Raw genomic sequence first — 26570 nt, 5'->3', positions numbered from 1 at the left:
ACTGGACTGTGTATTGTAAAAACAGCAGCTATCATTACTCTTAAAATTGCAAATTATAACTGACTGATGTTTTTAATGATATAGTAGTTTTTTAGTTGTTTGAGGTTGCTGCCTTTTGAAGAACAGCAGAGTACTTAACGGCTCTCTTTTTTTACATATATTATTTTTTGTGATGGATGATTTCATCAGGGGAAGGGCTATGACTATTTGCTGCTTTGACTCTGCTCAAAGGAGCTTTACCATGCAAGCTCTGTTTAGAAGTTTCAGGTTTTTCCAAGGATAAAAGATGTCGTTCTGTCTTTGAAAGTGTATTTTCATAGAATTTAGAATTAGATTTGAGTACAAGGCATTCATTTTTCCTTTGTGTTTCTGTGACAGAGGTATAGACTTAAAGGTGGTGCGGTTCCATGCAAAATTTGATTCTTCAGTCTTTGGATTATGATTCTGCTTGTGGGTGGCAAAGCTCTGAGTGAAAATCCTCTATTATATATATTATAATCCTGCAATCATTAATTAAAATTCTTTTCAAATGTTGAAGTTATTGTGGCTGGAAAACCAATTGTATTTTTCAGATGAAGTTGTATTAGAAAGATTTAGAGAAGCTTTCCTTGACACCTTTCTTACATCTTTTAATTAAGAAAGTCTTTGGTGTTAATAGGTTCAAGTTTGCCAGAATTAAAAATGAAGGTATCTAAATATTTGAAATATTCTTACCTAAAGCCACTGTGGTATGCAGCTGTATCAGCTGCCCTTTGCAGCATGCTGTAAAGAGCCCTAAAGTGGATTAGTCAGCCTTCCTTGCCATACAGGCTTCACATTAAAATCTTCCTTATGAGCCACTGAATATTGCACAAAAGGCTCAACACACATACCTGCTAAAAGAGAAGTAGGGGCTGGACAACTTCATTAGCATTTTATACAGGGGACAGATGACAGGTTCTCCCAGATGTCTCGTTCTGCTGTGTGGGATAAAATTGGATTGAGTGTGCAGCTGCACCTTAGGCTGACCAAACAGTATCAGCCACACAAGGTCCCAGCTGGGGCACTTCCTCTTCTGGTTGTGCCTTTGGATTAGCAGCAGTCCATCTGCCACCACGCTCCCACTGGCAATTAAATGACATACCCATGGATTGGGAGAGCACTGAAGGGTTTACAAGCTACATGCTGCTAAAGATCCACTCTTCAGTGCCTTCTTTCCCACTGTGAGCACAGAGCAGTGGTGCATTCATGCACTTCCAGAAATGCTCCAGGTGTAGCCTCATGCATCCCAGTAGTTATTCTGCCTGCCCTGAGAGGATGGCCCAATCGCAGTCCATCTGCCACCACACTCGCACTGGCAATTAAATGATATACCCATGGACTGGGAGAGCACTGAAGGGTTTACAAGCTACATGCTGCTAAAGATCCACTCTTCAGTGCCTTCCTTCCCACTGTGAGCACAGAGCACTGGTGCATTTGTGCACTTCCAAAAATGCTCCAGGTGTAGCCTCATGCATCCCAGTAGTTATTCTGCCTGCCCTGAGAGGATGGCCCAATTTCAACAGCCCCTTAGGAGAAATTATTTTCTTTATTACATGACTAAATATTGCCTATTCTGAGCTTTTAGTCAGCGACTTTTATTGAGACAGATTACTTCTTGTGGAAGCAAAGGAAGATAGGCTCCTAAAAGACTGATTAAAACTCTATGTACTGGATATTTTGAACTGCTGAGGTATACTGAATATTACAGGAGCCTTGAAGGAGGGAATTGCTTGAAAAAGTGAAAGGCGCATGATAGAGTGTAGGTAGTGCAGAAAAAGTTTCGTGCAAGTTTGTGAATGCTCAGTTCCAGCACTAGCAAATATGTTCTACAGGCTGCTGCTTGTGTTATGATACAAAGAGGCAAAAATTATCTATTCAAGTGAAGGCTGTGGATCAAAAGTCAGTGTGAGCAAGGAACTCTGTCTTTCACAGAGGGCATTATATTAAGGAACTGAAGAAGTACCTGCCACTGCAGGACTTACACAGGAGCTAGGTCTGGATGGTTCTCTGTTTACCACAACATCTGGACTAACATGACAGAATTTTTAATCAGCAGAAAGCCTTTTGTTCTTTTGTATCCCACTACTGGGGATCAGCAAAGCAGTTGTATTAGGTTAAGCCTGTCAAAACCTTTCCTTTTGATTCTGCAGTACACCACTGCATATATTTAATTATGTTTACATATCAACATGCATTTTTATAATAGATACAATATATACAATACATTTACATATACCTTATTAGAAAATATGCTAAAGATACCTTCAAAATATTCTAAACATCCCTTTTACAGGATTTTCAGAGAACTTCATTTATTTTGATGACATTTTATACCCTTATACTGATAAAGCCAAATGATAGAATGGTTTGAGTTGGAAGGGACCTTAAATATCTCTAATTCAAAACCCCATGCCATGGTCAGGGATACCTTCCACTAGATCAGTCAGGTTGCTGAAAGCTCCGTGCAGCCTGGCCTCATGCAGACATGCCTGTCACAAGCTTGCTTCTTTTGATGTATACCCAGCAGACACTGTGCCCTCAAATGCCTTAGTTTCTGGCTAGTGAGAAAGGGATCTGTATAAAGACCTAAATACCTTAAAGGAAAAACTTCTCATGTGTTTAAAACTGTCATAGTTCCTATTGTTATCTATTAACTTGAGCCTATGCAAGCATAGAACTAACTTCTTAGATGCTGTAGAGATCCGGGGATATGCTTCCTCCACTGGGACTTGCAAGACAAATTTTCTAACCCCATAGTGCAAGTAACAAGATATTTCACATAGCAGACACCTGTTCCATACCCAGATCAGCCTCAAGTAGTGAGGGCTGTGGGGCTAGGGATTTTCCCTTGGTGTAAGGAAATGCTTATGTGGCAGACAGACTTCTAAAGAAAGACTTTTGCCTGGCCATGCTTAAGGACTTCAAGAATATCATAGTAAACCTCATAGGCAGAGGCTAATGCATCTTCACAGACACATCTGCGATACATCTCTGTAATTCCTCATATTCCTCGTGCTTACAACACCTCAGAATATACAGTAAAAATTTGGTGTGGGGAAACCATCCCAAAATAAATTTGCATTAATTTAACACTGCCTCTTCTTTTGGTTTGTGAAAGTGGAGGGACTGCAGACACCTACAGTGCATACTATGCCTGGGAGTTTGAGGCTCTACTTAAACCTGACAGCTATGGGATGAGAAGGTGTTTTCTTTCATCATTAGCCAGCCTTTTCTAAAATGGTAATTAGTTTCAGGAAGAGAATTTCAAAATCTGTCATGGATGTGTTCCTGTGAAAAGCTTTCATGTTCATGTTGTCTGGCGCTGCACATCACACAACTGCCTCCTCCTGAGCAGGTCCCGGTGTTGTCTGATTAGTTTTTTAATTCAGATCATAGGATAATATGATGGGGGCAAAGAGGAAAAAGAAAAGCTGTTGTTGAAACAAAGGGGAATTGCAATGTCAAATACCAAATATGTATTTTACAATATGTTATACATAGGGTGTTCTTCTACCTTGTGCAGTATCTTTAAAATACACCTGTACACTACTATGGAGAAAATACTCTGACCCCAATATGATATACACATCTTTCATTCATTTACATAGGTTCCTTTAAAATTTTAGCTTTTGAAACAAGATCAGGTATGTATATTAATTTGCATACTAAAGAACCTATATAATCCTGTTTAAATGTAGATCTGGGGTGGTGTAGCCTGGAGAAAAGGAGACTCAGGGGAGACCTTGTCATTCTCTAAAATTTCCTGCAGTGGGGTGAGGTGGGGTTCAGCCTCTTCTCCCAGGCAGCAGGACAAGAGGACACAGCCTCAAGCTGTGCCAGGGGAGGTTCAGGTTGGACATCAGGAAGAATTTCTTCACTGAAAGGGTGGTGGAGCATTGGAATGGGCTGCTCAGGAAAGGAGTGGAGTCACCATCCCTGGAAGTGTTCAAGAAACAACCGGATTTGGCACTCAGCGCTGTGTTTTAATTGACCAGGTGGTCAGTCAAAGCTTGGACTTGATCTTTTCTGACCTTAATGATTTTGTGAGTCTAAGTAAAATGGCATATATAGTAACAAAAGAGAAAGTGTGGGTTCTTTGTAAATTTTCATTTAATTTTCTTCAAATAGGGTTAGCTAAGAGAATGAAGTTTCTTTTTGTGGGGGAGAACCTATTCTCAGGCAAAAGGAAAGGTCAGGTGTGTAATTTTCCTGTAACCATACATTTCAGAAAAGGATTTCTTCAAAGTCTTCAAATACGTAGTTTCAGTAAATTTGAAATACTGTCATAGAAGCCTGTAGTGTAATGCCATTTTATATTTATGTACAATTAATGTAGCAGAAATTAATACAAATAAAACATAATGGAAAATTGAACATTTCATTTTAATTTAAATAAGAACACATTATTAATACTATTTTAGAGAATCAAAACATAATTTGTCTTTTTCCATGGAAAATTTTTACATTCTCGTTATACAATTCAATGTGAATATAACTAACTCTCTAATGAAAAAGCTTTATTGATAAAAATATTTACACAAGCTTCAGTCCTTATGTTAGAAAGGTGATTTAGTGCAAGCAGCAGAAAACAATGCTGAAAGAATGAAATCATTAACTAAAAGGAATTTATATCTATCATATTTAATTATTTGAGTATTTGTAATTTTGCTAGTATTAATCTGTATTGGTTCTGACTGCATCTTACATGTAGGACTATTCAAAGAACAGGCACAATTGAGGATTGTGTTCAAATCTCTAATGCTTTAAATCCTCATGTCTTTCTTTTTATGAAAAAGCCCTTTTACTAGAACACTTAATGGGAATTCTAGTATAATTTAGATCTGAAGGGAACTTCAGAGGTCATCTTTTCTAACCTCCTGCTCAAAGCAGGTGTAGAATAAATCAAGTTGCTCAGGACATTGTCCAGCAGGGTTTTGAATATTTCCAGAGACTGAGATCCCATGTTTCTGAGCACCTGTTCCACTGTTTCACTACTACAATGGTGACAAAAACTTTACTAAGTTATAACAGGAATTTCCTGAACTGCAACTCATATCCAGGGTCTCTTGTCCTTTCACCTTGTTCCTGGAGTCTAGTTCTGTCTATTCCATATGCTCCCATTAGGTTATTAAAATAAAACTAAAATCCCCCTTGAGATTTTTCTTCTCCAGGCTGAGCAAGCACAGCTCTCTCAGTCTCTCCTTGTCCAGGATTTGTCTACTGAGAGAAATCCAGTCATGTAACATTTAAAAGTCCATTTCCTTTTCTGTCAAAAAGGCCTTCAAGTGTTGCAGCTGGGCTGCTGGGTTCGCTGAATTCCCTGCTTAGTCATGTAACATTTAAAAGTCCCTTTCCTTGAAGGTCAAAACTTTCCTTGAAGGTCAAAAAGGCCTTCAAGTGTTGCAGCTGGGCTGCTGGGTTCTTCTCTCCGCTTGTAAAGGATTTGCCATACTTTGGCTTCCTCCATTCTAAGTGGCGCAAATAATTCTACATGGCTGCTCTAATCACTTAAGTAAACAAGTCTTTCATGAAATGAACAGATTCATAAGTATTTGCCTTGTAATTAATTTGTGGGAAAAAAACAAGTTTTAATATTCTGTGTGTTTTTCTTATACACCTCTATCATTCAGGGTGACCTATAGGTCAGTCAAACATTGTGTTCACTATTCTCTTTTTTAATTTGAGGATGATAAGAAGCAAACCACAAATAAAAAATCATGTTGCAAAATCGTTAAGTCTTGTAACAAATTGAGAGAATGTGTGACTTTTCATTTTTCCTTCCTTAGTTTATCTGAGAAGAATGGGACAATTTATTGCCCAGTTCATTACTTACAGTATTCAAAATCATGATCAAGATTAGATAATAGTAAATTATGGGAAATGTTGCTGCTTACATCTCATTACTGTTTTATTCCCTTGGGGAACCAGAAGGTTGTTGGATTTTTTTTTTTTATTGTGTGGGTGCATTTTTTGAAGACCAATGCCAGTGACTAACTTGAGCCAAAAATAGTGCAGCCAGCAGCTTTGCAGACAGAGTTTTGCCAGAGCTTCTCCAATTGCCTTTTACTGCCATAGCCTAGAGCCTTCCGGGAAGAACCTATCAATCACGCTAAAATGCATCGAGGTCCTCTTGGGTGGACCTGCAACAACTAAACTGTAACCACAAATTTAACTTTCTTTGAGAGCTACGACAAGAGTCAGCCCGTTTCAAGTAAATGTTGTTACGTTAATCTGGTGCACCAAGCATAGCTCCATTTTTTGCAGTCAGTCAATCACTAATGTTCCTCCTCTGCATCAGCAAGGTCTCTCAGGGCAGTGCCTCCTTTGACCTGAGGTGTTCTTGGGTTTGATGCTATAACCCTCACTTGGAGAAACTCAGATAACCTGATGGTGGAGTTCATACAAAGCAGAAATTGAGAAACAAGTAAGCAGAGTTTTTTATGATGTCACTGTAAGCAATCTCAAAGCATGTGCTAGATACTTGAATTCAAGAAAGAACACTTAGGAGCAAAAGTAGATGAGGTATGTGTCTCTGACGGAAGCTGTACCTTACTTTTCCTTCTCATTTCACATTTATTTCCATATTCTCAGCCACTGTTTCTCAAGTTATGCCATACTTTCCCTGTGAGCTCAAGTGATACTGGAAACTTTCCAAATAACTTTTCTTTTTGGCTCTGATCTGTTGTGGTGGTAATGAACCAATCTACAAGTAACAAAAAAGTGCAAAAAGACCACTGAAGTTCTTACATACAGTGAGTAAAAAAGCCAAGTTAAGAAAGAACCACAGAAATCAAAACTGGTTTTGTTTATTCTAATAAAAAACAAAACCATTTTTGTTAACCGCCACCTTACTGTAAAACATTTGCACTCTTTTTGCACTCAATTCCTATAGCTCTGTAAGTCTGTAAGTCAAAAGAATCCTTCCCCCCACCCCTTTACTTGTATTCTTTTCTCCTTCTCTCTTTACCATCAGTCCTGGTAGTATTGGAATATCTTCTTGGTCTGAAAGTTCATCCAATGTCTCTGTGGCAAAAAAATGAAACCCACAGTGAATGAAAGGGACGAAAATTAAATTCTGTGGTATCAACACTGTTTCCAAAATTTGAGCATCATCACAGCATTTCCTTAAATTTCATTCGGTCTCTTCCAACCTAGAGATTCTGTGATTCTGTTTTCTTTATCCGAGAATGCAAGAGCATGATGAAAATGAAATGAATAATGTTAGCATTTGCTTTGAAGCAGGAAGCTGATAATTAGAACAAAGAGAAGGCACCTAAAAGAAATTATAATTAACCACCCTTTTATACATGAGGTAAAAAGGCTTATGCACCCTTGGCTATATTAAAATATTTGTAATCTCTAAATCAGTCTTCCATACTGTTCTGTGTCAATGCAAAATAGATGTTAAACTTCTTAGGACAAAGAGTAATTTTATAATCTAATACAGGATTGCATACTAAGAGATCATAAGCAAGGAACTACACAATTCAGTGTTATCCTCCCACACTTTGCTTCTTCATAATTCTCCTAACAATTATTTTTCATGAGGTTCTTCTCTAGAAATGCTAGTCCTTGAAGTGGGGACAGCTTGTGAAGTATTTTATTGTGTTCTCTAGTTCTTGCTGCAAAGTGTAGTGCCTTTAAAAATGTTTCTCCAAACCTTATTTCTTGTCTGATAGAATATTGACAGAACACAGTTTAATGTCACTGTGAAATTGCAGCCTTGAGCATACTGCATTTCAATATAAGACATATAAATGTTAAATTGAATAACAGAAGTTAGGTGACTTTATTATCACTAATCGCATACTGTTTCTATTTCATTTCCTTATTTCATTTCAATTGCTTCGTATTTGTGGTTCGGTTCATTTGGGGGAGATAGAAAGGGTTCTGTGCAGAGTGTTGCTGTTTTGATAAGAGATGTAAAGTAGACTAAAATGCTAATTATTTGTCTTTACAGTTATTTAATAATACCTTAAAAATTTACCATTTTGATTTAATTGGATTTGATATTCAGGTACTGAAAAATTGTTTTCTATAAGGACTTTTTAACAATAAAAAGGAACATAAAGACTACAAATGAGGCACTGGGAATTCAAAGTGTTCCCAAATAAAGAAAAAAAAATCTAAAAATAGAAAGTAGCATTTTGAATATTCTAATGCAGATTAGAATAATACCCAGTGTTACCAAATGTGTACGAGCTCACACTTACGTAAATCTCACAATGATATGTGATGTGTGGGTTTATCTCTGCCTTAGAGGACCCATTGCTGAAGACAGGAAAGCAATCACAGTTATTGAGGAGAATTGTTTTGTTGTTCAAGAAAACATAATTTAAACATAAGTTGGAAACATGTATGAAAACTCAAGGAACAAGTCTGTTATCTTTGCACTTTTTTACCCACTTCCTGTGGAGAGCCTTTATCACATTGCATCTTCATGCTGAATGTTGCTGAATCAGTTATGCTTATTAAATTATTTAAGGTTGAAGCAGATTTCCCAAAATTAGCTGTGAGTTTTCTTTTAGCATATCCTAGGCAGCCAACATAGATGGGCAAAGTAATTAATTTAATTTATATACAACAACTACTGCTACTACTACTACTACTGCTACTACTACTAATTATAATAATAACACAGCTGATATTGTAAACAGACTAAAAAAATCCCAAAAAAGTGAGTAATTCTGAGTGTTAGAAAAGCAAATAATGTATTCAAATCCTGTTCCCTGCATTATCTGTTGAAGGGATTGTTAATACAATAAAAAAATCATGGAATCAAATTTTGGAAAAAAAGTCCACACTGTGTCTGTGACAGTGGCCAGTGACAGACCTTCAGCTGAATGCAGAAACAGAATGCAGGAAAGGTTATGCATTCACTGTCCACCACTCAGGCCTTAATCAAATTTTATTTTACTGATACCAGCTTTCAATATCTCTTGAGCCCTAGTGCTGATGTGTTACAATATTTTCATAGAATATCCTGAATTGAAAAGGACCCACAAGGATTGTTGAGTCCAACTCCTGGCCCTGCATGGGACACCCCAAGGGTCATACCATGTGCCTGAGAGCATTGTCCAAACACTTCTCGAACTCTGTCAGCTGGTGCTGTGACCACTTCCCTGGGGAGCCTGTTTCAGTGCCCAAACACCCACTGGGAGAAGAACCTTCTCCTGATGTCCTGCCCAAACCTCCCCTGGCACAACTTCAGGGCATTCCCTTGGGTTGTGTCAGTGGTCAGCTGGGAGCAGAGATCAGTGCCTGCCCCTCCTCTTCCGTAGTCAGCTTGGAGCAGAGATCAGTGCCTGCCCCTCCTCTTCCCCTCATGATGAAGTAGCAGAGCACAGTGAGGCCTCCCCTCAGTCTACTCCAGGCTGAACAGACCAAGACCTCAGGCATTCCTCATACAGCTTCCCCTCAAGGCCCTTCATCATCTTTGTCGTCCTCCTTTGGACACTTAATGTCCAAAGTGTCCATAGCTTAATGTCTTTTTTATGTTGTGGTGCCCAAAAATGCACACGGGACTCAAAGCAAGGCAGAGCAGAATATTTTATGGGTTTTGTGAAAATATTTGCTTTTATATTTTAAAAGATTTATATACTCTCTGCTTCTGGTTCTTTCATTGTTGAGAAATACAAATTCTTTATTAAGCTCTTAGTTTTCTTCATGTTTATTATATACTTTTATCATATTCTCAGTTCAACTGCCCCCTTTTTAAACTAGGGACTCCTTATCTATGGAAGGATTACTGCTCTTCTTGTAGGATCTGCCCCTTTGATCTTCCTATCACCTCTCTGTATATGTTCTCTGCTTTGTGAAAATCTTTTTTGGATAGGCATGTGTCAGAACTGCATGCAGTGTTCAAAATGTGGAAGCTCCATAGATCTGTACAACTGTTTAATCATATTTTCCAATTTGTTCTCTGTCTCTTACATAGTAATTTCTGACTTCTTTTTGCCTTTTTGACTATATATAGTGCTAAACTTCTCGTCTTCAAAGAATCAGTGACTATCAGATTTCTTTCTTCTGTGTTTTATGAAGTCATTTAGATGCAATATTGTGTGTGTATAATTAGGATTATTTTTCCCATATGCTTGCCTTTATATCTTTCAACATTGAATTTCATCTTAAGTGAATATCCAGTCACTCTGCCTTATGAGATAAATTTGTAGCTTTTTAACCCTATATCTAATTATTTCTACAATTCAAAAATTATGTTTTGTTGTAAAATACTCTGAGCATTTTCTAGATCAGTGTGAATATGGTAAATAGTGCAAATAGCAACATGCACCTATGCAGAATAGCCGCTAGTAATGTTGTGAAAAAATTACCACTTAACCTTACCCTTGGTATCACAACTTTCTAACCAGCTGTTAAAGCATTTTACTAAAAGATTGTTCTTACTGTAGTTTAGTTTCCTTTAGAGGCTTGGTGAGCAAACTGTTAAAAGGGTTTTGCAGCTATAAGTGCACTGCACTACTGGGTTACATGAAAACCCCAATCCTTTCTTCATCTGAACCATTTCTGTGATTTGTCCACAAGCAGAGAAGTAAAATTTAAAACAATAAGTATGTAAGAAGCAGCTATTTTATCTTGAGCTACAGTAAGTGCAATAGACCAGTGTATTAATTAAAATAAAAAATTCAGCCCAATTCCTTAAGCAGCACAATTACAAATTTCATCTCACTTTGTTTACTGATATCTTGGTGATAGTTGTGTGTTGCTCGAGCTGTGGAAAGTGCCAGCATCTTGTTTCTCCTTTCTTTGCCTGATGAGAAGGGAGGCATACTGATCCAGAAAGGAGAGGACCACTCAGTGTCAAATGGGAAAGAAGGAAGTTTTTGTTAGATTGAAATTAATATGCCTTTTTCATTGTTCCTAAGTTAAAATGGAAAGCATGTTTTTGGCAAGGCCTGAGTTCGTTTCAACCCAGTCACCATTTTTTAAAAAATTTTATTTTTATGTTGTTAGGTTCCTCTAACTATGTCCTATTGTGCCTCATTCTTTGTGCCAAGTGCTTTTTAAACAGGAAGAGAAAAGGCAAGCTAGGTCCAAAAGAGTTTGGTATTTAAGTCAAGACAGGAAAGAGAAAAGGGATGCAGGAAAATAGGTGGAAAATGAGCTAGACAGAGGCTGACAATGTAGTAGCAACGTAGCAGCTATTGGAGTTGGTTTCTTGGAGGGTTTGAGGGAGAAGTCACTGGGAAGGAGGATTTTGAGAGAGATACTGAGTTAGGCTTGCACAGATTTTACAGAGTGGGCCTTTGAACAAGGAGGCACTGTACAGGAGAAGATGCATCATTGGAGAGTTTTTGTCAGTGGATAAAATGGGGACAGATTGTGATGAGCTGTTTAACTTATTACTTTCCTGGACTAATTAATTTTGTAACAGAGTAAATGATACACAAAACCCTGCGCAATTGCAGGGGAAGTCTGCATTTTGTCTGCTGTGCATTTTAATGTATTCTAACCACTGCACCAGTTCACTTCTTTCTATTTCTTGTGCCTTGAAATTCCAACAGTTCTTAGCTAGTCTTGAGATTTTTCTGAATATCATGCTCCTCTTTCCTGGGACTGAGATAGTACATTCACTTTCCTCATATAGTAATGGTAACACTATTTGTGTGATAAGCTGATCTTTTTGCTTTCCCTACAAAAATAATTTCATCCTAGGTAATCATCCTGGGAGCTTCCATCTGTTTTATGTTTTCCCTTTGATTGTAGAACTCTTTTCCTTTAAGAAGGATGAAACATCAGATAGTAGCTATGAAGTATCTTTTCCATGAGTGAGGATAATCAAATATTTAAACCTTTTTTTCCCCCAAAAATTTACTTCAAATATAAGAGTATGAGTGGTGGTGGAGATGTGAAGTGCCACGGTTTCACAAGTTTCTTAAATCTTGTATAGCTAGACCCTCTTGGGGATTGAGAGATCCAAGGAATGGATGAGATGCAGAGACTGCAGCACTGCAACTTTCAGCAAAATCTGAAAACTGCAGATGCTGGAAATGTTATATTCAGCTAAAGTTTACTTGACTGAGTCCAGTGGGTGTTTTTGTTCACAGTACAGAAGTCTGGCTGATATTGCTCTCTTCCTGTAAGTTGTTTCAGATTTGGACTTTTCCCACAAGACCTATTTCCAGAATTAGATTCAGATTGAGAAGTACTGTACAGTTGTTACTGTCTTTAAAAATAAATCTGCTTTAGCTTGATCATGGGACCCAAGGATTGGAAGGGGAGTCATGCATGACTGCCATCTAATGTACTGCCATCTAAGGGTGAAAGAGGGAAAAAAAATATCCATTTCATGTTACTTTTGATGAGCCTGTCCTTACAAAGGACTTTCATTAAGTTATTCGTGTATTAGGTGATAAGTCTCAGATTCTACTTTGAATAATATATTATTCATTACAATTAGATATGAAGGAGGAGGGTGATTGAAGGATGCAAAGATCTAAGGGTTTTGTTTTACTTATGGTACTCACATGAAATTTAACTGTCTCTGATATGAAAGAGTTCAGACCATGCTCTCTTGTGCATTTATGCACTGTGGAGTAATAAAGAACCCGTTTTATTATCAAGTCTGCAGAGTTAGCAAAGGCTCAAGCAAACACAGGTGACTCCTGAGCTGGGGTGGGCAAAGTTATAGCACTGCTCGTTGCTGCAAGTGCTGCCACAGGTGTTTAAGGCAGTGTACTTCATTCACTTTCAGTCATAGGAAAATGCCCTTGGGAATTGGGTGACAATCTGTCAGTTTACTGAGGGCCAAATGTGACCCTTAATACTTTCCCATCCAGTGACCCAATACCATGCCTGCACTTCAAATTCCTGCTTTTAATGTTAGCAAGACTTTAATTTCAAAGATTTTTTGAGCTTTATTCATGGATTAAGATACTGTTGAGCTTGGTTCTACATTGGCACAGAGCACAACCACAGCTCCTGCCCAAATGGCTTCTCATCTAGGTGAAAGGTGGGGGATAACAGGTGGATAGATGGGGAGCATGAGGAGGCTGAGGCATTTGAAGCTGAAGAGTGAGATCAGTTGGGAGAGTTACAGAAAGCCCCTCCTGTGTAGCATGAGAGGAGACAAATGTTTGAAAATCTAGGGGAGGCTGGTGTAAAATTTTGCCTGTGGTGGGAACCATCTTTTCATACTGAATAAGAGTTAACAGAAAGGCTTTGAAAGTTAGTGCAAGTTGGTTGTGCTTGATACATTCGACCTCTAGAAGTAGAAGGAACCTAGGTGAGATAATAAGCTCCTGTAACTTCTAGTTGAAGATATGTAAAAGATCATTCTGGCAGATGAATATGAACTGGCTCATTGTGTTTTCAACAGTGGAAAAGTCATTAAATTAACAGACAGGACAATTAAAGTCTGTGGAGCAGTTGTTTTTTTAAACCCATACCTTGAAGATACTCTACAGAAGGAATCTGGAAAATTTAAATTAAGGCTCAAGGCAAGAACTTGGAGAGAGGCTTGGTCTCAGACAGAGTCATGGGCCAGGGAAACAACCCAAATAGTCAGGGATCTGCTATCATCAGGATCACAGATGCCTCAGAGGTTGAAGGAAAAATCAAGAGTTTTGGACATGTTGTTTTGTGATATAGCTAAGCATCACTCAGGGAGAGACAGTGAGACTTTAGACTGAAGCAGACAGATCTGGAAAAAAAAAAAGAGGTATATGCATCCAAGGCAATTCTATAGTTTAATGAATCACTATTGTAGTATCAGATTTAAGATCTTGTCTCTGACAGACCACTCCTGCTGAGAAGCAACTAACTCATGTAACTAATTCTCCTGAAATCAGGAGTGACAGAAAATAGTCTTTAGGAATATGAGTCAATTTGAAATGTCTCTTGAGTGTGCAGTGTGTATTCAGATCTCCAACATAGACTTTACAGTATTACATAAACTAGGTTGTTGTGTTACACAGAGTCTCAATAAAACCTCTCCAGACTCTTCTATGCATGTGAATATTGGTACTGATTTGTCAGTTCCAATGAAATCCATCTCTTTTTTTTTGTTTATATGTTTAATCAGATGTTTATATGTTTAATCAGATGTAGCCTCTGATACTGTAGTTCACATCACCTTCATATCCAAGTAGTCCCCTTTAATTCAGTGGTGGTCCCCAAGGACTGAGGTGCTGTTGACCACCTGTCAGTGCACTGGCAACTGTCCCTTGATTATCAGACTGAAAGAGATGAGAGTAAAATAAATTTAAGGTTCCAGAAATGCAGAAACAAATGTAAATGTTACTTAATGATATAGTCACAGTATTAGCACAAGCAACAATACTGATGTAAACAACATGAAAACTATGTCTGCTTACTGAGAGTTGTTTTTCTCCTTTTTTTTCTCATCATTCATTTCTTAAGAAAATTGGCTAAAAAGCGGAAAGAGACATTGAGTAGTACTCGGCAGGAAATGACAGTGATGGTGAATTCAATGGATAAAAGCTACACTGAGCAAGGCACCAACTGTGATGAAGCTTTCTCTTTCATGGACACGCACAATCTAAATGGGAGATGTAAGTCTTTTCTTTTCTTTCCTTTTCTTTTTCTTTTCTTTCCTTTCCTTTTTTTTTTTTTTTGAAGGTGAAAGAAAAGTGCAAATGGTTTTTAAAATATTCCTCATTACTCAGTCATGGAAAATCCATGGGACTGAGAGTTTCCCACTGTGCAGCACATTACAGTGTCTATTCAAATGAGCAAGACAGTCAGACATCAAGTATAGACTTCTTTAAAAATAATAAGGATAATTGAGCTTTTTTCTGTCCATCCTTTTCTTCTGCAGAAGAGCAGTGACATTACTGAAACAGTAGTTTTACCTTTCTCTAGTCTCCATTATGTTGAAAATTTTATATCTCTCATGCTGTCCCAAGTCCTTCAAATGCTTCGCTTGTTCAATTTTTTTTTGACAGTACAATTTTATTTTTGAATGTAATAACTTAATAATGATAATCTGATTCTCTTATTATTTGAAATTCTAGATTATGCTTTTTGTGTTGCTTATGCAAAGGAAGAACTCTGTGGATTATCTGTTCTGCAGTTTCAAAAGAGATTCTCTAATATCCTGGGTTTTCTTGGATCTACCCTGAAAATAAATAAGATTTGGGTTATAAAATTTTCTGTATTAGAATTTTAGTCAAGGTCTCATGCCTGTCAGAGAGTTAGCACTAAGCAGAGACCATGAAAAAACAATACTTTTTTAATAATTGTTTTAAAGAATGACTAGGTTCAAAAAGTTATTGTTTTGGTTTTTTTTTTTCTTTTTGGTTCTTAAGGAACCTCAGGGTTTTTTGTATGCCAGTGGTTTTTTTAATGTCTTCAGAATTTGTCAAAGATAATTTTTTTTTCAAGTACTAACAGTATGCAAGGCCCAGCTCCCACTCTTTAATAATATGCTTAAGAATTTATCTTTGATGAGCTCAATTGTACAAACACTCTGTGAGCTTTATACAGTGAGACTTTTCTCAGCAGCATTAGGCTCAGAATTTGCAATGTTAATTTGCATTTGAGTTACTTTTGAAATTGGTTTGAAATAGATCTTTCAAATCAGACCTGCCTTTCTTGTGAGAATATACCCTTACAGTTAATGAGACTGCTTATTTCTGTGAGGAGATCAAGAGGTTTTACTTCATCTTCCATCATCATGGTATGATTTTCCAGTGGTGCTACTGAGTGGTCATAACTACAAATGAAGCTGCAATGACTTCCTGGGACTAAATCCTCCTTATGTAAACCACCTCAAACCTCTTTGAAATTATTGCCATAACAAGGTATTTTGTACTGCTCGAGGGCTAGAACCTCTAATTAGACTTTCCATAAGAAATGTGGTCACCAGAAGGTGCCCCCTGACAGTCTTCAGGAATAATCTTTGTGTAAGACCTTGTACACAAGAGATTTAGAACATGCCTACTTCCTATGAAAGTTCATTACCCTGCCTGCATTCTCTACATAGCAAGTTTATTACCTGCAGCAGCCCTGACTTCAACTAATGTCTGTATCCATACCCAAAAGAAAAATCACTTTGTTCTGGCTGTCAGGGAAATACAGTCTCCTCATTCTGGAGACATAATCAAAGGAACATGGTCTCATGTCTCAATAATTTATATGATAAAAGATAACTATCAGCATTATTTAAACCAGTTTTGAGATAACCCCATATTAAAAACTGCAATTGTTAACTCTTTGTTAACTGGGCTAGTAACTATTTGCCCTGGAGGATCAACTGGAAAAAAGATGGATGAAAGCCAGCAGGAGTAATCTCACTCCTCATCCAGCAGATCCTGTCTTCCTCACCTCTGTTTTGTTTGACACATTCCTGTTAGTTTGTTTGCAGGTATCCAGAATATGCTTACATTCACTGGTCAGACTGAATTTGAGATGTGTAGACAAGCAACTAAGGCAGAATTTGCAAGGAGCTTTGTTTAAAAGCCCCTAATGACTCCTTAGCTGAACATCCTGTAAAATGTTGTGATTAACTCCTATCTGTTAAATGCATCTGTGTTTACAATGGTAATTTGCGTGATATTTCTGTACTAGGGGCAAACTGAACTTAATTTGTCTTTCCCGTTGGCTTTACAAATAGTTCAATGATTAAATGCCTATGTGAGCATTGGTCTGTATAGCCAACTCCCTGAAAACCACCTACAAACAAAGAAGTCTCTTCAGGGACTATTAGAATCTCTATGCATACTATCCACGCATAGAGTTTGTCTAAACAAATCAAATAAAAAAAGGAGAGGAAAAAATAAACTACAGTAGAATATTTGCACAAGGTATTTACAGTGTTATAAGGAAAACTTATTAATGATCAAAGCTTCTGTCAAAAACACCTCTTGTCGTGGTGATGTGTTGTTTCAAGCATCAGTATTCAGTCTAATAGAGTGATTTAAGTACATTTCCCATCAGCAATCAAAATGTTTTCTCCAACGACACTTCTTTTTAGAGAATTGATCAAATTCAGTGAGCTGTTTCATTCAGTAGACTTGCCTGGTTTTCCCTAGGTCCTGATTCCAGTGCAAGAAACACAGCAGGATGAACTCTAAGTCAGGTCAATACCATCTGCTGTGTCACTCAGCTTAAATAGCTGCATATCATATCTCTGTCTCTAACCAGCTTTGTTTCTCTTTGCAGCTGTATCTTCACCATCTTCATTTACAATGAAAACTAACACACTGAGCACAACAGTGCCTAATTCTTACTACCCAGGTAACCAGTTTTTTTCTTGGTTTCCACCTTCTGTAGATCTTTCCATAATAAAAGCATACATATTTATGTAATTATACTTCTTGCCATCAACATTTAACGTGTATATAAGAAACATACCGTTTGCTAACAGCAGCTTTCTGAAAGAAAACTCAGGAACATGTATCAATCATTTACTGTTCTCTCTCTTTTTACCTTTCCTGCATTGACCTGCTTATGATGTATGACAGATCCATTTGTGCCAACTGCAATTTTAGGTGAGAACATTTCCCTTTATCAAAGTTTGTTGCTGAAGTAATTTCAGAAGTTGCAGTTCTTGGGGAGCAGACAACAGTATGCAAAATGCTGGAGCTTTCTGCTAAAGGGAGGGGTGGTTGACTTGGCTGCACTGAGGTGCTAAGGGCAGTTATCAGGTTTGATTACTACTGTCATAGTGCAAGTCAGGGGAGAAAAGACAGAAATAATTTTAACAAGTGGATTTGCAAGGGAATGTTTATGCATGTATTTGGAGTGACACAAAAGAATTTGATTATCACAGCAATTGAAATAGTTTTCCTAAGTTTTTTCTGTTTTATGTCAGAGCTGAAGATGTCACTTCTTAAAAATAACTTTTTCCTAGTTAAACTGCTCAGGATACAGAAAATAAGACAAAATACAGTTCTGGCCATCTACCAGCTATCATGTCTTCTGACAATTCTGCAGAGTTTCTGATGTGCTTGTCAAAAAGTGAAGTTTCAGAGAGGAGATGGTATTTTGAACAGCAAAATCATAACATGACAGAGTATATAGTTTATTATGCATCAGGTGTCACAGGAATGAAATAAAACAGTAAAACTGTAGGTTACAAACATACAGTTAAAATGTAAAGCATTTCCACTTGGAATTTAAGAAAATCTGTTATTGTCCAATGTCAAAAAGAGAGGGATTTCTGCACAGTGATAGGTAGCAAGCATGAGATGCTATTGCATTTTCAATGCTTAACTAACCCCTTTGTGGCTTTTATTCATTTACACCTCCTTCACTTGCTAACTTTAAACTAAACAGGGGCAGTTTTTTAATAGTAATTCAAAACATAGTGCACTGTAGCAGAAATCAAACTCCTTAAGTGTTAAGCCTAACCATTTACTTGTTTTTCAATCTATATTTTCACAACAAACACTTTCCTTTCTCCTCTTTTTTCTTCCAATCACTGTAAAAAATTTAAGTTCCCTTATCAGCCCTTGAACTGTAAATTAAACAGGCTTACATAGACACAGAGTGAAGCATATAAGAAGTAAGTTTAGGAAGTGATCTTGAAATGTTATTATGAAAGAATACTTAGTGCAGTGCACTTCAGTGTGATAACTTTGAGAAGGAACTTCGCTGGTTTTATACATTATGTAAATCTGGAAGAAGGTAATGGTAGTGACTGTAACAATGTAATAATCTGCATGCAAATGAAATTTGCAGTGCCTTTTAACTGCCTGAGATGTTAGATTTTTTTGTGTGCTTTAGCATTCATTCAGCGCTTCATGCAGTAGATGTTCTTTCTGACCTTGTGGGTGGGCAAGGAGAAAAGTACTATTATCAGGAGAAAAACTTTGAGATTTCCAATTTGTGTTACTTAGTTAATGCTTTCTTCGGTTATTTTTGTGATCTTTTTCTATATAATAACAATGGTAAAATCATTTGTTAGCTTTTTTTCCCCCAAGAAATAATTTCTAAACAGATAGTTCAGCTATCAGGCAAACACACACTGGGAAAAATAAGTTCTCTGATTTTACTAAGTCTGTAAAATCTTCTAAGTACTTAGGTATGTATTTTATGGCCTACTACAGCAAACCTGTGCTTACTCATCTCAGAAAATATTTCAGTTATTTTGCTGCATTAAATAAATATTTTTTTTAACTTTACATGTTAAAAATTCATTACCATTTTATGAATGGTATTCCATTCAGATTAGATCTCTCTCCCAATATGTGTTTATGACTCTCTGTACAGAAATAGTGTTGTATCTGAGGTAAATCAAATTAACTGCGCTTGAGCTGGTAGAGGAATACAGCTGTTAACAAAGCATGCAGGATTTTAATTACAAGTAATACCTGCTCTTGCTGTCTTCTACTGTCCAAAGAAGTTGCATTAAACTGCAGGATCAAGCCTGTAGTTAGAACTAAATGATCTTCTCAGTGTGACCTCCTGGGAAAGGTACAGGTCTGGTGAATGGTTGAGTTCAGCTTTCAAAATCTGATAGAAAAGCCACAGCACACTTACTGTTTCCAAATATATTATTTAATAAATGTTGTATATCTCTACAGGAATGGGTAAGTGTAAAGTAGGACAGCTGCAGCGGTAGGAGTTTTTAAGCCAGGCAAACTTCCCATTGCCCATGGACACTGCATCTGGAGGAGCTCACCCTTTGAAAAACTCACAGCCTGAAAAGCTCATGCTGCAGTGCTCAGAGGCAAAATAAAAAACTGTAGTATGTGACTCCTAATGTGCTAAATAAACCAAGGATTAAAACCACTTTTCTTTAAAAAGCTTAAATGATAACTCCTTCTGTATTAAGGCAGCTATAAGAGATAAAGAAATGGAGAGAGAAAAATTAGTCTAAAACTAGGGAGCTTGTAGGAAAGAGATTCATAATTATTAAACTGATGCTTGCATAGTGCAAGACTTTGATGGCTTTGCCTTCATCTTAGTTACTAACAGTCTGTGAAGCAAAGAATTTTGCAGTTTGCAAAAAAAAAATCCTCATATTTTCTAACCTGTTTCTAAAATTGAAATAAGCAACCCAAAAAATCATTATCAACTTTCTACACTTTTTTTTGTCTTTTGTGTCTTAGCCACCTTGTAGTTTTCAGGTGCCATTTCAGCAGCAACATACTGTACCTACACTTGTATGCCACGCTTCATGCCATGCATCCCGAGGTGCTTTGCAGTACAATTTTATACCATATCAGACAAAAGTCGTAAAATTTTATGACTAGAAGTTGAATCCCTTTTCTCTGCATTAGATCAGATTAGCAGACTGACAGGAAAAAGAGTGAATTGGCCATACTCATAACCATACATTTTTCTCTGCTGTTTTTGGTTTAGGTGTCAATGGACAGTTCATATTGACTGTATGCTTAGTGAGGGCCAGATTTCATTTGTCCTAGTGGGAATTGAGAGGGCCTCAAATCATCTTTGAAATATGACCCGTTGAGCTTTCTGGCTTTAATGTCAATTTTCAGTAGTACAACTAAGACCAGAATCTCTCACCTTTAACAAGGTGTGTTAATATTTTTGGTGTGTACATGAGAATCTGGGACCTTTTCATACAGAGTATTTGTGGAACTTTCTGCTATACTATATCTAACTTATGAATGTGGAAATATTATTTTAAGGCTTCCCTTTCATATGGCTCATTTTTGAAAGTAGTATTTTTCGATAAATACCTTATTTTATAAATATGATACAGATTTAGGGGTTTGGGGTTTTTTCCCAATATTCACTCAGGGAGGAATAGCTTGAGTAAATTAAAGCACCATATTAACAATTTTGGTTAAAATTTAAAAACTCTTAAGATACATAAAATTATTATTTGAGCAAACAGATAAAATATTTGTGATGATTCTTGAACCTTAGAATTTGGGGTGGGTTTTTTTCTCTTGCCAAGTCTGAATAAATTTTTACAATTCTGTCTATACAGGAAGCAAGTCATATTGCTTCCTTAGGTAGAGTGCACTTTCACATCTATTTACTTCGAAGTATAGGTTTTGATCTCAGTTCCATCTGTGTGAATTTACTCCCAGTATGATATTTTAAACCTAATTTCTACTGTGAAACTGAGATCAGAATCTGACTCATTTAGGGAATCATTCTGTAAAGACAATAAATTAAAAACATAAAATTACCTGTAATTATTAATGTAGTACTGTTGCTTATGCCCTGTTTCCTTTTTCTCCTCCTCTTTTTTTCTCCTGATATGTATCTTCTTAAAAGTGCCAATCAATGGTAAGTTGCCCATTTGCCCCACGGAAGAGATGTGGAGGGTTGGGAGAAGTTTGTGTCTCATAAAAATTTTAACCAGCCCACGGGGGTCTCCTGTTTGTTGGCTTGCATGTCAGTTGACATATAACATTCCATGCCTAATGTGGTGGCTCATGATACACCGTGGTCCTAAAGCATGTTCAGCAGTCAGTCAAGACCTTTTTCCTTACCAGATGATCCTTTGCATTTGTCCTCTTGTAGTTTGTCTCCAAATGTCATTTTCAGATCTACATTTCCATTGCAGTCCTAGCTTGATGAAACCATAAGCCATTTTGTGCATCTTTTTATTTTGCTCACTCCAAACATTTGCTCTAAATTTGCAGTGTAAAATACAGCACTTTAGTAGTCTATGAAAAATACAAGTCCGGTTTCATTCCATGGGACTTGTTGAAGTTTCAGAGTGAAACTTCCATGCAGTTTAAAATGAAATGCCTGTTTTAAAATTTGTTTGCAATCAGCTAGCAACATTTAAAACAATATTAGAGTTTGGACTGCTCTGCAATGCTTCCATTGTAGAACTATGGACTTTGCCTCATTCCAATCAGTCTTGCGATTTCCGTGTGTAAACTGCTCATGGATTTACTGTTCTCTGGTGTAGCCCTCACAGACAGAGCCAATGCTGATGGTGTCAGATTTCTGCCATTCCTCTAGAAATCTTTGTAGTTTCTATTTCTTCTGATAAAGTGAAAATGAGCCAGTAGGTGATGAGATACTCTTTTTCTAGATGAAACCCACACGATGGTCAGTGACACAAGCAGCCTGGTCCAATCCCATACCTACAAGAAGCGAGACCCAGTGGATGTGCCCTACCAGACTGGACAGCTCCATCCAGCCATCCGTGTAGCTGACTTGCTGCAGCACATCACCCAGATGAAATGTGCAGAAGGCTATGGATTCAAAGAGGAGTATGAAGTAAGTGTCAGGTCTCAGGATCTGATCATGTCTTCTACACTGTGGGCTATATGTGTCTGATGCTGAGATTTTACCAGTGTGCATACTGCTTGCATTTTACAAGAGATGGTGTTTTTTTGAATGTCACGCGTTGTCATGCTAGCTTTATGTTATAAAAATTGCTTAAATATATAATTGTTTAAACTGGTATTTGTAGAATTAGATTTCTGAAACCCATGCTTCAGGCCACTTCCAAAGTCACTGATGACGTTTTTTCCCCTGGAACATAGAAAACAATTCATTCCCAGGAGGACCTAATCACTTGTCAACTTTCATTTGCGTGGCTGACTTAAACAAGTTTGTTCCTGTGAGTTTTTTTTATGCCACTGTTATTTAAAAGTGATGGAATTGAAAATTCTTGTGTTTGGAAAAGATTTGCTCATCAGCCAAAACCTTTTATACCAGCATTAAGCCTAGAGGAAAACTACAATTAATTTATTAAAAAAAAATAAAATCAAGACTGTAAAATGGAATTTAGAGTGCAACCAGTGACATGGCTTTTTAACTACAGTGGATCAAATGATTCTGCTGAGAAACAATTTCCAGGAAAATCACTTAATTTTCAGCCTACCAAGCTGATGAATGGCATCCCATTACAGACAGTAGGTGTAGTCATGACTAATGCCAGTAGATGCAATACATCAGGGTGCAGTTTGTTAATAGTGGCAGGGAAGGAGGACTTAAAATAGTGAAGCTGGAACTGAAAAACTCTTCTGTATATGGAAATTGTTATAATCACAATTAACTGTAACTAGCTATATATTTGAGGGGTTTTTTTCATTGAGCTACTGCAGTAATGCTGTTTTTCCTCCATGTGCAGTGAATGACTCCCCAATATATGCTAGCACTGCAAAAGTTGCAAATCTCTTTGTTTACATTTCTGTCAGACTGATACTGTCCTCTTTACAAATTTGAACTAGACAACAAAAGAATTTCTTCCTTATGTATTACCAGAAGGATAAATGTCCAAAGAAAAGAAAGGAATAGTTTGACAGGGGATTTGTTTTGAATGAAGTCTCATAGATGGTTTTTGTTCTAACAAGACAGCAGGATTATTTGTCTCACCAGGGAGTTTGATTCAGGAGAAATTCACACAAGATTCACTATGAAAATAAATCTATGGAACAGAACAGAAAGTAAAGTAGCACATTACCCATTAGGACATTTCAGAGGAGTGCGAGGATACAGAGCATTTGCTGTCATGCGTAGTTTAAAGTGCTTTAAAATAAAACTTAATAATTAGGGCCACTGTTCTCAATAATTTGGGCTATAGTTCATCATCTAAGCACATATATGTAGTTCTGAGTCCTGCTAGTGTCATGCAGAAGTTTTTGGTGTAGCATCACTGATGAAAAGGATGAATATTGAAAAATCATCTTTGAGCAATGGCAGGCTAATATTTCCTTGCTCACTGCTCAGCTCTGCATTAGGATTTACCCACTTGGGATACTGAATATCTATTGCTCCCAATACTCAGGAGCTCAGAGGAACACCCTGTTTTGCAGGATTTTACCCATTTGCTCTCCTGGGAGAAGGCTTTTGTTCCCACAAGAAGGACCAGGCCCTTGCTTTTGGCTGGAGAGATTGACACCATGCCTGTCTGTAGAACCAGAGCACATGCAGACGTGTCCTTAGGGCCACACCAGTGGCAACTTCACTGCTGCTTTCCCATCTGTTTCTCAGGTGTGGAAAGAACACAAATGCATTTCTATAAGCTGTGGACTTCAATGCAAACCTTCATTTGCAGCTTAGTGGAGTGCAAATGATCGAGATTGTGCAGGAATCCTGAAACCTCAGGGAAATGTCCACATAGCTACTCTGCAGTGGATCTTTAAAATCCTTTCTATCCCCTGCCAGACCCTTAAGAAAGGAGAGATTTTCGCTTGGTTCCAGAGGTGTTAGATGTTAGACTGACAGGATATCATTGGCTTGATTTCCCAAGTACCCCTACACTGATTGTGCATTATTTAATCTGTTCCCCTTTTACTGGTCATGAAGGAGCCTCCTTGCTCATCTTCTTTCTGCATTAAAGAAACAAAGTAACTAGAAAAAGTGGTTTCCTCAATTCATCACATCTTCCTCCTTCCCTGTGTCACCTTTTGGTTTTAGACTCAGTACTTTCACAGGGATTTCACTATATCCTTTCTCAAAAATGTCCATTGTCAAAGGGCCATAAATCCAAGTAACGAGTTCATCTGCTTCCTAAACAGATCAATTAGGCTACTGGAGGTTAGCATGGTTTGGCATAGCTAGGGCAGAAACAGATAAATCATTAAAGTCTTACGATTTCAGATAAATTTTATTTTTAACCCTGTTTTTGGATCAACTTAAATTGGTGACTACTCAGTGTAAAGTGTTTCTTTGCCAAATTAAGGTTAGTTGACATAAGACAGTTCCAAATCAATTTCAGAGTGTCTGTGCAGGAGCTTGGACTGGTTTAACAAAATTGATTTGAAAACACACCTTTAATTAAACCAGTGCAACTTTGTGTGGATAAAGCCTTGAAAAATCAATTTCACATTATGTTCCATGACAGGGAGTTCTGAGCTTCCATTATCTCAAAACCAGAGGTTCCTTTGAAAAGCCAGGATTTGCAAAGGGTGTCCTGCTCAGATCAGCCTCACTTACTGTCACTAACAGGACTGTGTCAATAACAGAATTTAAAAAAAGGTTCCTCCATGTAGCTTTATCTTTAAGGCTTTCCTCCTTATCATCTGTCTCATCTTTCCTCTCCTCCCCCTCTGTAGAACAGACCCTTTCTCTAGGCTTTCTGGCAGTTAACTGTTTCAGTCTGGGAATTATTTTATATCATTAAACCAATACTATTTAAAATATAATAATGTTATACACTGTCAAGATAAACTGCACTGAATGTGTTCCTTCTGTGCTGCATGGCCTTCATTTTGACGTGTTGCACCAATGCTACTGTACTAATGTCTAAATTATCATAGTTAAATAGATGAATACAGGCTCAGGGTGCCTGTCAAGGTCAGGAACATGAAATATATTATCTAATGTGTGTTAAACAATTCATTTCAGTTTAGCACTTCAGTTTAGCACCTGTTAGAGATTGGTAAAAGTATTTAAAAATAGTATTTAAAAATATCATATAAAGATGGATAATTTAAAGAGAAGTTGAAGATGAATGTTGAAAATAATTGGGGATATGAAAGAAATTCTGTCTTAATAGCAGTCTAGTCATTTAAATGAACTTCAGAAGATTTGCTAATGCAGATATGCTAAGGCAGATATGATAATCATCAGTAAAACCCAACTCACTGAAAAAATTTCATTGGCCAGTGGAATATCTAGGATAAATATAAAATTATGTCAAGAAACAAAATAGCAGGGAAAACCAGACATACAGATCCTTGTTTGGGGAGACAGAAAGTATTACAGACAAGCAGGAAATTTTTCATGGAGGATGTTTGTCCCATAGGTGCCTACTTTGAATTTTTTTTTTCTCCAAACCACTCTTAGAATAATGTCTGACTTTGAAAGAAGTCTGGTATAATTTCCCTTTTCTGCTGTCATGCAAAGCCATAACACACTAGAATCCTGTCACTCAAACCCAGTCTCCAGTTGCATCTTTTCTTTCTCTTTGGTTCCAGCTGGAGGACAAATTTGCTGCCACATGACAATTTTAAGACTTGTGTTTCTGGGGCCCTGTTCTGAAATCTTGAAAATTGTAGGAAAATTGAGGGTTTTTTTAATGTTATTATAGCTGCTGGTAGGACCCAGCTGGTCCTATTTTTTCCTGCATGTTCCTTGTGACTCCAGCTAATCTTTCTCACCTCCAACCTGTACATTTCTATCACACCTTTTTCTCCAATTTTATTTGATATTCTAAAACACCAGCTGAGACAGTCAGTACCATAGTCAGTGCAGTTACTTTTTATCCCACAAGACAGAAGTTACACAGAAAACAGGAAGACTCTGGAACACTGTGTGAGGATGGGGGCATTAATCCACAGTGTAAATACAGGAAGGACAGCATCTGTGCCTTCAAGAACCAGGTGCAGGTAACTGTTTCTCTCTTTCTATTTTTTTTTACACAAGGGAAAACTCATTAGGCACTATAAATGTAAAAGAGATAGAGATGGAAGTGAAATACTGGGAACTTGTCCAGTGAGAATGGCATGGAAAATTGTTAGAAATATTCATCCAGAGAGATCACTGCTATAACTTTTTTCCAAGTTTCATCTGTTCAGATGGAGCTCAGAACAGTTGCAGAATGCCCAGTTTAATTGTTAATCTTTAATATTAGAAAGTTGCAGTGGCTTGGTTAAGCTATATATTACTGAATAAGTGTTCTCTCATACACAACAAGGGATAACCCCAAGTGGGGAGGTAGAGGTCCTTTACACGAGGCA

The 26570-nt window shown here is 37.3% G+C and overlaps 1 protein-coding gene across 13 annotated transcripts in view; it reads left to right on the top strand.

Annotated features, from left to right (window-relative positions):
* The window catches only part of PTPRM (protein tyrosine phosphatase receptor type M), a 444086-nt gene that overhangs the window by 336035 nt on the left and 81481 nt on the right, over positions 1-26570 (top strand). For 5 of the 13 annotated variants that reach the window (XM_039706011.1, XM_039706010.1, XM_039706005.1 and 2 more), the window contains 5 exons: positions 14401-14552; positions 17164-17238; positions 17466-17492; positions 21199-21210; positions 21971-22158. In XM_039706011.1, the coding sequence (XP_039561945.1) occupies positions 14401-14552; positions 17164-17238; positions 17466-17492; positions 21199-21210; positions 21971-22158 (454 nt within the window). The remainder of the gene's footprint in view (positions 1-14400; positions 14553-17163; positions 17239-17465; positions 17493-21198; positions 21211-21970; positions 22159-26570) is intronic. The other 8 variants (XM_039706013.1, XM_039706009.1, XM_039706007.1 and 5 more) reach the window with 4 other exon arrangements.

This window comes from Passer montanus, unplaced genomic scaffold (genome assembly GCF_014805655.1).
Source record: "Passer montanus isolate IOZ18808 unplaced genomic scaffold, ASM1480565v1 scaffold19, whole genome shotgun sequence".
Taxonomy (NCBI): domain Eukaryota; kingdom Metazoa; phylum Chordata; class Aves; order Passeriformes; family Passeridae; genus Passer; species Passer montanus.
The sequence above is the reverse complement of the archived record's forward strand: the minus strand, read 5'-3'. Positions and strand labels throughout refer to the sequence as shown.